The sequence below is a fragment of the Artemia franciscana genome, chromosome 14, assembly GCF_032884065.1.
Source record: "Artemia franciscana chromosome 14, ASM3288406v1, whole genome shotgun sequence".
Taxonomy (NCBI): Eukaryota; Metazoa; Arthropoda; class Branchiopoda; order Anostraca; family Artemiidae; genus Artemia; species Artemia franciscana.
Window position 1 is genome coordinate 28,850,419 of NC_088876.1, and position 12,059 is coordinate 28,862,477.

The following is a 12,059-nucleotide window of genomic DNA, read 5'->3' on the forward strand; positions in this document are numbered from 1 at the left end:
TTTTTTGGCCAAGATGATCCGTAGGGCATCCCAGTCGACTGAAACGAAATCAACTTGGAAGTCGACAAAAGTTATGAATTCTTTCTGTCAAAACTCTCTGGTTTTCTTGACTACTTGCCGGACTGTGAATATTTGCTCTATTGTCGATCACTCTTACATAAAACTGGCTTGTTCTTGTCTTCGTATTCGGAGGATAATGCTTTGGCAGCCATCTAGAAGCAGTTTGCCAGGTACTGAGAGAAAAGTTATTTTCCTGTAATTTGCACAGTCACTTTGCCTACCTTTCCTCTTCCATAAGGGGATGATGATCCCTCTTTGCCAGTCTTCCGAAATGACCTCTGTTTCCCACATAACAGAAAAGAGGGTCAGGATAAAAAGGAGCAAGGCTGGTGCCGCAAATTTCAGCAACTCTGAACTTATGCCGCATACACCTGAGGCCTTATTGTTCGTAGGTCTACTTACTATGCTCCTTAATTAGTCGCAAAATGGCTGAAAACACCACTCTGCTGTCTTTTTGGCTATGATAAATGTCCATGCTAACCATTATCATATTTGACTACCTGCACCTTTTAAAAACGAATGCGATACCGTAGGGCATTTCTTCCTCTTAAGCAGGAAGCTCAATATGCATATAGATTTTCGATAATTCTAAATTGATTAACCATCTCAGAATTTTCACGCAATAGCCTTTTCGATGTTATTTGCCAAGGACTATTTTACACAACAAAATGGCTGAAAATCCTACTTTGCTGTGGGACAGTCACTTCACTAAAATAAATTTCTATGTTAACTGTTTATTTTGTAGGAGTACCTACAACTTTTAAAAACGAATACGCTACCGTACGGCATTACTGCTTCTCCAACTCGATGCTCAATATTCGTGTAGATTTTTGATAATTTTAAATCAATTCAATATATCAGATTTTTTCACAAAATAGCATTTTAGCCTTCATTTGGCTAGAAATAATGTTTTGGATACCAGAATTGCTTTGCTGCGGGACAGTATTTTTAAACAAAATAAATCTATGTTAACCGTTTTTTTTTTTGTAGGACTAACTGCACCTTTTTAAAACAAATGTGCTACCGTACGGTATTGCTGCTTCTGAAACTGGAGGCTCAATATGCGTACAGTTTTTCAATAATTCTAAATCATTTTACTGTTTCAGAATTTTCACATAATAGCAGTTTAGCCTTTTTTTGGTTAGAATTGTTGTTTCGCGCCACAAAACGGGTGAAACATCGCTTTTCTATGGAACAATCTTTTTGGCTAAAATAAATGTCTATGATAGCTGTTTATTTTGTAAGACTACCTGCACCTTTTAAAAATGATTGCCCCATCGTACAGCATTACCGTCTCTGAGAATCGAGGCTCAATCTGCGTATTGAGTTTTGGTACATCTCATAAATTTCACACGATAGCATTTTAGCCTTCTTTTGGCTAGAATTTTCGTTTTGCTCCATAAAATGCCCAAAAACACCAATTTGCCTTAGGACCCGTTTTTGCTAAAATAAATGTCTATGTTATTCAATATTTTGTAGAACTAACTACACCTTATAAAAACGAATGCGCTACCGTACGGTATTACTAACTCTGAAGCTCGAGGCCCAATATACGTATAGATTTTTGATGTTTCTAAATCAATTAACTAACTCAGTATTTTCACACATTAGCTTTTTGGCCTTTTGTGACTAAAATTATTGTTTAGCACCGAAAACACTACTTTGCTGTGGTACAGTCTTTTCGGCTAAAACAAATTTCTGTCTTAGCCGTTTATTTTGTACGACTAGCTGCAACTTTTAAAAACGAATGAGCTACTATACGGTGTTACTACCTCTGAAAGTTGAGGCTCAAAATGCGTATAGATTTTGGTAATTCTAAATTAATTGACTATCCCAGAATTTTCTAACAATATTTTTCGACTGTTATATTGCACAGCAAAATAAATGAAAACACCAGATTGCTGTGCGACACTCTTTTTTTTGCTAAGATCAATATCTATGTTAGGCGTTTATTTCGAAGAACTAATTGCGCCCTCTAAAAGCGAAGGCGCTACCGTACGGCATTACTGCATGTAAAACTTGATCCTCAATATAAGCATAAATTTCCGACAATTCTAAATCAGTTAGCTATCTCAGAATTTTCTCTATTTTGTAGAACTACCTGCACTTTTTAGAAACGAATGCCCCGTTGTACAGCATTACTATCTCTGAAAATCAAGACTAAATATCCATGTAGGTTTTCAATATTTCTAAATCAAATAACTATCTGAAAACACCACTTTGCATTGAGAGACTCTTTTTGACTACAATGAATGTCTGTGTTAATCAATATTTGGTAGGACAAACTGAACCTTGTAAAAACGAATGCGCTACTGTGGGGCATTACTGCCTCTGAATCTCGAGATCCAAAATGCATACAGATTTTCTAAATTCCCAAATCCATTAAGTAGCTCAGAATTTTCCTACTACAGTTATTTGGCCTTCTTTTTGCTAGAACTGTTGTTTTACACCACAAAATGCCCAAAAACACCACTTTCCTGTGTGACAGTCTTCTTTGGCTAAAATGAAGGTCTATTTCAGCCGTTTATGGTGTAGAACTTGCAGCAGATTTTAAAGACGAATGCAATACCGTATGGAATTACTGCCTCTGAAATTCGATTCTAAATATGCGGATGGATTTTTGACATCTAAATCAATTGACAGTTTCAAAATTTTCCCGCATCACCTTTTTGGCCTTTTTTGACTAGAATTGTTGTTTTGTACACCAAAATGGCTGAAAACACAAAATTGCTGTGGGGCAATCTTTTTGAATACAATAAATGTCTATGTTAGCCATTTATTTTTGTAGGACCACCTGCACCTTTGAAAAGCAAATCTGCTACCGTGTGGCAATACAGCGTCTGATACTCGACGCTCAATATGCGTACAGGTTTTCGATAATTCTAAATCGGTTTACTATCTTTTTCCACTAAAATTGTTGTTTTGAAGATAAAAATAGCTGAAAACATCACACTGCGGCGGGACAGTCTTTTTTGGCTAAGATGAGTTTCTATTTTAACCGTTTACTTTATAGGACTACCTACACCTTTTAAAAACGAATGCCCTACCGTAAAGCATTAGCACTGCTGTCTCTGAAACCCGAGACACGAAATGCGTATTGATTTTTGATATTTCTAAACCAACTAACCATCTCAGAATTTTCAAATAATAATACTTTAGCCCTTTTTGGCTAGAATTGTTCTTTCGCACTACAAAACACACACAAAGTCAGACGCACAAACACACGAAGATAGACACAGGGACAGGCAAACACACAGTCAAACACACACCCAAGGTGAGCGAGAGGAAAAACACGCACAAACACAGAGTCAGACACCATCAAATATACAAGAACAACCATAGAGACAAGCATATACACTTAGACACACAGAATCATATATAGGGAGACAAAAAACTTACACAAAAACACCAAGTCAAACACAAATAGACACAAAGATAGACACAGAGACAGTCAAACACTCAGGAACGGCGATATATATACAAAAAAACAGACAAACACACAAATTTGGACACACAAACGCAAAAAGATTAACACAGAGAAAGGCATATACACAATCAAACACATAGGAACGATGAGAGAGAGAGAGAGAGAGAGACAAATAACACATACATACACAAACATACAGATTTAGACATACAAAACGATAACGATAGGCACAGCGACAGGCAAACACAAAGTCATACACAAAGGCAGAATGGGAGAGTGACAAAAAACACATACGAACACACAAAGTTACACACACAACACACAGTCAAAAACAAAAAGATACAAAGACAGACACAGAGACAGTCAATCACACGCAAGTTGACAGAGAGAGAAAAAAAGATACAGAAAAACACACACAGTCAGACACACAAACACACAAAGATTAACACAGAGACAGGCATATACACAATCAAACATACTGGCGCAACGAGAGTGAGACAAACAACACACAAACACACAGAGTGAGACACACAAAAAACAGTCAAACACAGAAATACGTAAAGATAGACACAGAGACAGTCAAACACAAAGGCACGGTGAGAGAGAAAGATAAAAAACACATGAAAACACACAGAGTCAGACACACAAACGCACAGAGATATGCACAGAGGCAGGCAAATACACAATCCAACATATAGTCACACTGAGGGAGACAAAAAACATACACACACAGAGTCAAACACACAAAGATAGACATAGTGACAGGCAAACACACTGTCAAACACACATGCATAATGAGAGAGAGACAAAAACACAAAAATAAACACATGAAGTCAGACGCACCAACACACAGAGATAGACACAGAGACAGGCAAACACAAAGTCAAACACACAGGCACGATAAGAGAGTGACAAAAACACATACAAATACATAGCGTCAGATGAGGGAGATTAGAGAGAGATATGTATGGTGAGAAAGAGACAAAAAACAAGCACAAACACACAGAGTCAGACACTCAAAATTCCTGTGTGTTTGATTATGTGTTTTCTTGTCTCTAAGTTTATCTTTATGTGTTTGTGTGTCTGACTCTGTGTGCTTATATGCGTATTTTTGTCTTCTATCACTGTGCTTATGTGTATGAGTGTGTGCTTACCTGTCTCTGTGTCAAAGTTTGTCGGTTTGTGTGTCTGATTCTATTTGTTTGTATGTGTTTTTTTGTTGCTCTCTCATTGTGCCTGTGTTGACGACTGTGTTCTTGCCTGTCTCTGTGTTTATCTTTGTGTGTTTGTGTTTCTGATTGTGTGTTTATGTATGTGTGTTTTTTGTCTCTCTCTTACCGTGCGAGTGTGTTTGAATCTATGTTTACCTGTCTCTGTATCTATCTTTGTATGTTTGGGTGTCGCTTTGTTTGCCTATGCATGTAGTTTTTTGTCTCCCTCTCTCTCTCACCTTGCGTGTGTGTTTGACTGTGTGTTTGCCTGTCTCTGTGTATATCTGTGTGTATTTGTGTGTTTAACTCTGTGTTCTTGTGTGTTTTTGTCTCTTCTCTCTCTCTCTGTGGCTGTGTGTTTAAGTGTGTGTTTGCGTAGAACTTGTTGTTTTAACTTTTGTTCGTGACAGTTCTTGCTTGTTGATTTTTCTCTTCACGAAACTTGAACCTTGATTTTTCTCACTATGAAACTGATTTTGTTCATGGAACCTATTGCATGCTGATTTTTGTTCGTGGAGCTTGCTACGTCCTGATTTTCGTTCGTGATACTTGTTGTACGTTTATTTTTCTCCTCGTGAAACATATTTTGTTCCTGGAACTCTCTACGTGCTAATTTTTTATTAGTGAAACTTGCTGTGCGCTGATTTTTTCTTCGCAAAACTTTTTGCATATTTATTTAGTTTTTCGTGAGAGTTGTACATTGGTTTTTTCTCCTTGTGAAACTGTTTTTGTTCATTAAACTTCTTGCTTAATAATTTTTCTTTCGTAGAACTTGCTGCGTGCTTGTTTTGTTTGTTAAACTTGTTGCATGTTGATTTTCTCTTCGTGAGACTTTTACATTGATTTTTCTCCTCGTGACATTGATTTTTGTTCGTGAAACTTGTTCATTGATTTTGGTCCTCATGGAACTGATTTTTTCATAAAACTTGTAGTAGGTTAGAGTTGTGGGCAAGCGTGGCAGAGCCTATACCTAACTCACCCATGTTAGGTTTGTTTAAGTTGCTCAAATGACACATCATCTTAACTTAAATTAAGCTAGCCTACCAAGTGTATGTTAGAAGTAGGTTCCAGAACACTCGGTATGGTACCACAAACCTAACCTAACCTACTACAAGTTCCATGAACAAAATCAGTTTCATGAGGACAAAAGTTTTACTCGGTTTCACGAAGAGTTTCACAAAGAGAAAAATCATATGCAACAAATGTCACAAACAAAGTTGAACACCCAACAAGTTGCACAATCAAAATCAGCATGCAACAAGCTCCATGAACAAAGATCAGCTTCACGAGGATAAAAATCAATGTACAAGTTTCACGAAGAGAAAAATCAACATACAACAAGTTTCACGATTAAAAATCAGCAGGCAGCAAGTTTCAAGAACAAAAATCCGCAAGAAACAATTTTCATGAACAAAATCAGTTTCACGAGGAGAAAAAATCAATTTACAGTCACGAAGAGAAAAATCAGCATGCAACAAGTTGCACGAACAAAAATCAGCACGCAACAAGGTTAATGAAAAAAAAAAGTTTCACAACAAAATCACAACAACAAATTCCACGAACAAAAGCCAGAAAGCAACAGGTTTCACGAACAAAAATCAGCACGCAACAAGTTCCTTGAATAAAATCAGTTTAATGAGGAGAAAAATCAATGTACAAGTTTCATGAAGAGAAAAATCAATATGCAACAAGATTCAAGAGCAAAAATAAGACCTCGGCAAGTACCACGAACAAAAATCAGCACACAACAAGTTCCACGAACAAAATCGGTTTCACGAGGAGAAAAATCAATGTACAAGTTTCAAGAAGAGATAAATCAACGTGCAACAAGTTTCAGCAACAAAACTCAGGACGCAGCAACTTCCATGAACAAAATCAACACACAACAAGTTCCATGAACAAAGTCAGTTTTACGAGGACAAAATCAATTCCTAGGTTTCACGAAGAGAAAAAACCAACGTGCAATAAGTTTCCAGAATGAAAAACAGGACGCAGCAAGTTCCGCGAAGAAGAAAATCAGCACACAACGAGTTCCATGAACAAAATCAGTTTCACGATGAGAAAAATCAGTTTATAATTTTTACAAAGAAAAAATCAAAGTGCAGAATGTTTCACAAACAAAAATCAGGGCGTAGCATGTTCCTTGAAAAAAAATCAGCACACAATAAGTTCCATGAAAAAAAAATAGTTTTACGAGGATAAAATAAGTGTTTAAGTTTCAGGAAGAGAAAAATCAACATGCGACAAGTTTCACGAACAAAAATAAGCAAGAATAAAATGTAGTACGAACAAAAATCAGCACGCAATTCAACAAAATCCGTTTTACGAGGAGAAAAATCAATTTACAAGTTTCAAAAAGAGAAAAATCAACATGGAACAAGTTTGCTGAACAAAAATCAGCACGTGAAAAGTTCTAAGAACAAAAACCAGGTCGCAACAAGTTCCATGAGCAAAATCTGTCTCACAAGGACGAAAATCAATGTACAAGTTTCATAAAAAGAATAATTAAGATGCAATAAGTTTCATGCACAAAAACAGCTTGAAAGGAGAAAACTCAATATACAAGTATCACAAAGAGAATTGTGTTTTGTAAGAAGAATCTCTGATTTTTTTTATGTATTTTTTGTTTTGTAAGAATTTTTTTTTTGTTTTGTAAGAAGTGTTTTTTGTTTTTTAAGAACGATTTTTGTTTTGAAATAAGAATTTTTGATTTCTTAAGATGTATTTGCTCTTTTTTAATTAGTATTTTGGTTTTGTAGTAAGAATTTGTATTCTTTTAAGATGTGTTTTCGGTTTTGTAAGAATTATTTTTGTTTTGTAAGAAGTATTTTGTATGAAGAATTCGTATGAAGAATTCACCATGTAGTAATGAAACGGCAAGTTTCCGCTTTTCAAGAAAAAACAATCGTCAAAAGGAAAAAGGAAAAAGGGTTTAAAAACCCTAAGGCGTGATAATATGCATCAGAGGGGTGTCGTTTGTCAGCTACAGTTTACCACGAAGGATACCACTTAAAACAAATCTTGCAATGGATGGAACTTCGAGTGGAATTGATGGGGTCAAAGTTCTGGGATTGGAGGGCAGAAGTGGGAAATCTGAAACTGATGCAACCGGAGCCGGATTTGCAGTTGGGATGGGAGCGGGCATATTGAAAAGTGGAATCGGTGAAATAGGCTTACAAATGCCTGTAGAGCGCCAGTAGAATCAAGGATGGAACCGTTGTAACCGGGTTCAAAAGCGAAGGAAGTGGAATTAGATATCACTTTACTGAAAAAAAAATAATGTCTTAGAAATAATGATGGGTATCAGAGGGGCAGTAATGCTGTACGGTGGTGCATTTGTTTCTTAAGGTGCAGGTAATCCTACAAAATAAAGGGTTAACAATGGTATTTATTTTGGCCACAAGGACTGTCCCACAGCAAAGTGGCGTTTTCGAGCATTTTGTGGTAAAAAACGACGAATCTAGACAAAATCTATGTCAAAAACCTATTGTGTGAAAATTCTGAGATAGTCAACTGATTTAGAATTAGTGTAAAACTATACGCATATTGAGCCTCCTGTTTCATAGGTATTAATGACGAACAGTTGTGCATTGGTTTCTAAAGATTTAGGCAGTACTACAAAATAACGGTTAACATAGATATTTATTTTTGCCAAAAAGACTGTCCTACAGCAAAGCGGCGTTTTCAAGCATTTTATGGTGAAAAACGACGAATCTAGCCAAAAGAATGTCAAAAACCTATTGTTTGAAAATTCTGAGATGGTCAACTGATTTAGAATTACCTTAAAACTATACGCATACTCAGCCTCCTGTTTCATAGGTATTAATGATGTACACAAGTGCATTGGTTTCTAAAGATGCAGGCAGTACTACAAAATAACGGTTAACATAGATATTTATTTTTACCAAAAAGACTCTCCCACAGCAAAGCGCCGTATCCAGTCATTTCGCAGTGTAAAACAACAATTCTATCCAAAAGAATGCCAAAAAGCAATTGTTTGAAAATTCTGAAATTGTCAATTGATTTAGAATTACCAAAAAACTATACGCACATCGAGCGTCGTGTTTCAGAAGCTGTAATAACATACGGTGGCGCATTGGTTTCCAAAGGTTCAGGTAGTCCGACAAAATAACAGTAATCATAGACGTTTATTTCAGCCAAAAAGTCATCCCCCCGCAAAGCGGTGTTTTCAGTTATTTTGTGTTGCAAAACAACAATTCTAGCCAAAAGGAGGCCTAAAAGCTATTGTGGAAAAATTCTGAGATAGTCAATTGATTTACAATTATCGAAAAACTATATTCATATTAAACCCCAGTTTCAGAGGCAGTAATGCCGTGCAGCAGCATATTCGTTTCTAAATGTGTGGGTAGTCCTACGAAACAAACGGCAACATAGGCATTTATTATAACGCTTAATATGAGTAGATTATTTAGTTGAAGCTTGAAAAAGTTGTATACAGATGTATGCAATAGAGTTTCAGCTGCTATGGAGAAGGGTCATTGGTTCTTTGTGTAGGTTGAGGGAGGACTGTGCCATAAGTGTCAAAATGTAAGTTTCTAATTCTTGGTAGGTCTTCAGAAGAACGGAGCCAAATTTTCAAGCGTCACCATGTAAAACATTAGGTAAGGGTATTTTGAGCGATGTCTTGATTGTTTGGATTAAAGGTGTGATTTTACGCGTGTTATACTACTACTAATAACTCACCACAACACCAAACCGCATGAGGCCAGCACAGTTACACACGCTCCTCCTCCAACCCAACCTATTCAAGGCTTCTCTCTTTAAACCCTTCAAGGAAGTTCCCATTTCCTTTAAATATTTTTTATGACATCCTCCCACCCCAGACGGGGACGATCTGCTTTCCATTTAGCTCCAGACGGTTGGCCAAAAAGGACAATCTTCGGCAATCTGTCATCCTTTATCCGCAGAACATGGCCTAGCCATCTCACTTTTTTTCATTATAGCCCTCCATATTCGACCACTGTTATCACTGTGACTTCCAATATTCTAATCTTGGTTTGCAGACTTGTCGTCCTATTCTTCCAAACGTTTTTTAACTGTGAAAAAACACCCTGAGCCTTGGCTATTCTACTTTTAACATCTTCACTGCTCCCACCGTCTTTACTAATAATACTACCAAGGTAAGTGAAGCTGTCCACCTGATCAGTCTTTTTGTTACCCAGCCTCACCTTTTCATCTTTACTTATTCCTAGCCTTAGCGACTTAGATTTCTCAACATTAATATTCAAACCTATTCTAGCACCCTGAACTCGCAAAACCTCTAACAATTCATTCATTTTGCTCAAATTTTCTTCTAATATGCTTAAACCATCAGCATGATATAAGTACAGGAGAGTTTTTTCTCCCCACTTTATTCTGTGTCTCGAATCGCCTTTCCTGCACTCCTTAAGATAAAGTCCATCAAAATGATCCATAAAAAGGGGAACTTCCCGCTTTGCCCACTTCCGTCTTGGTTCATGTTTCAGTATCGGGAGATTTGCGAGCCAGTAGAGTAAAGGCCATGTCGGGTTATCATTTGTCACCCATGATCATCAACCTAAGGCCAGCTCAATCAGTTTGCCATTTTTTGGTCCCGATAGTAAATCCCTTGGTCCTTCAGCACCTCTAAACCATCATGACTAGTCGAAAATCGATGAAGCGCGATTTACCGTGTTGGTAAATTCACTTCTGGATAAAATAAGCATTTCTTTGTATTACCTTTTCCGGTTGCCTCAAAAAGAGAATTGAATCTTTCTAGAAATGCGCTGGCGCTGAAATTCGCCATCCCCTTCTGGGCTTGGTCGCTAGCCCCTCAACCCGTTGGAAATGCACACTAGGGCGTGGGACATTCATTGATTCTCACAGGCTGGAAATTGAGAGAAAATAATACGAAGAAAAAATGAACAAAACATAGAATTAAGCTACATGTTTTGTACCCCCATTTTTCTATATTTCGAGCAAGTGAGCTTAGTGATCATATCACTAAGAAGCGAAGAATCGCTTTTTCTGGGTCTATAATACCCTTCGACAGCTTTACTTAGCAAGCAGGTGCACATAAAATATAACTAAGTAATCGATTTTCCCCTTTGCATCTCAATTATTGCAGTCATAGGAAACACGTAATCAATAGCTTAATCATTATAGTAAGCGGGACTCCACATGTGCAATTGGTTATTTCGTAAAATCTACTTGCTGAATAAAAATATTAGAAACGGATTGCTGGTATAGCTCTCTAGGGTGCAGTTCCATTGATGGAAATGGCCCTTTCGAATCCTACTGAGGACAAAATGATAAGAATATAAAGGTTCCCTGAGAAAACACCCTTGAAAGAAAGAAATCTTTTAAAGTATTACGTAACATCCACGTATGCCCCCCGTCATTACGCAACACCCACGTTCGCTGCGCTCAGTTACAACAGGGGGGTCCCAACGGCACCCTTGAGTCAAGCATGTCACGCTACAATGCGCCATCCTTATCACTGGTAAAACTCTCTATTACGTAAGAGCTAAAGAAATCGTGAAAATATCTTGTAGAAAAAAAATCTTAAAAACGTCTTAAAATATCTTGAAAAACGTCTTGAACAAAATGTCTTTAAAAAGGTCTTGAAATTTCTCGAAACGTCTTGAAAAAACCTTGAAGAAATTTTTTTTTAAACGTATAGAAACATGCACCTGCACTATGTCCTGAGGGAATCGCTGTTAAACTTGTTCGTAATCCTAAATCATTAAGGAAGAAAAGAGTAGTGGCTATGGGTGGTCTTAAAGTGCCTATGGCCTTGCTACTCACGCTCCCCTCCATCATCTAGGTTTTCTAAATTTGTCTTCGAAATAAAATTTTAATGTAAGGCTATATAAACCGGCTTAGAAATGACGCGAAATACAACGGCTAGTTATTCTTATTCAAGTGTTAAGTCAGTTAGAAGTTTCTTTCCATTAACAGGAAATGACAGTCCGTGGCCTTGAGCCAGAGCTTCACAGACTCATGGATCAGCACAAACAAGAACTCGACACTATACGAACGCTCCATCGGGCTGAATTGCAGAGACTTCAAGATACTCTCACATCGAATAATCTGAGTCAGATTGAGAATATGAAGTGTCAATTCCAGGTAACGGCATTTATATTCAGTGTGCAATTAATATCAGCAAATATTTTATGAAATATAATGAGGAGTTCAAAACATGAGAAAATATATGGTGTTTCAAACATGTCAAAACATGAATCATGTCGACAAGGAATCATGTTAAAACATGATTCCCTAGATCATTCGGGGATACTAATCTCTTATAACCGCCACACTCGAAAACTGAAGTTAGTTTAATTCTAATGAAACAGTTTATAAACAAATTTTGGGTATATATT

At 37.0% G+C, this 12,059-nt stretch overlaps 3 protein-coding genes across 5 annotated transcripts in view; 1 reads left to right on the forward strand and 2 right to left on the reverse strand.

Moving 5' to 3' along the window:
* The window catches only part of LOC136035538 (S phase cyclin A-associated protein in the endoplasmic reticulum-like), a 598,516-nt gene that overhangs the window by 495,393 nt on the left and 91,064 nt on the right, over positions 1–12,059 (reverse strand). The window lies entirely within an intron of this gene.
* The window catches only part of LOC136035535 (uncharacterized), a 77,907-nt gene that overhangs the window by 34,588 nt on the left and 31,260 nt on the right, over positions 1–12,059 (reverse strand). The gene's annotated exons all lie outside the window — the stretch shown is intronic.
* Positions 1–12,059, forward strand: part of LOC136035850 (centrosomal protein of 131 kDa-like) — a 39,368-nt gene that overhangs the window by 21,702 nt on the left and 5,607 nt on the right. Inside the window, exon 6 of the mRNA XM_065717809.1 lies at positions 11,638–11,805. Coding sequence (XP_065573881.1) covers positions 11,638–11,805 — 168 coding nt within the window. The remainder of the gene's footprint in view (positions 1–11,637; positions 11,806–12,059) is intronic.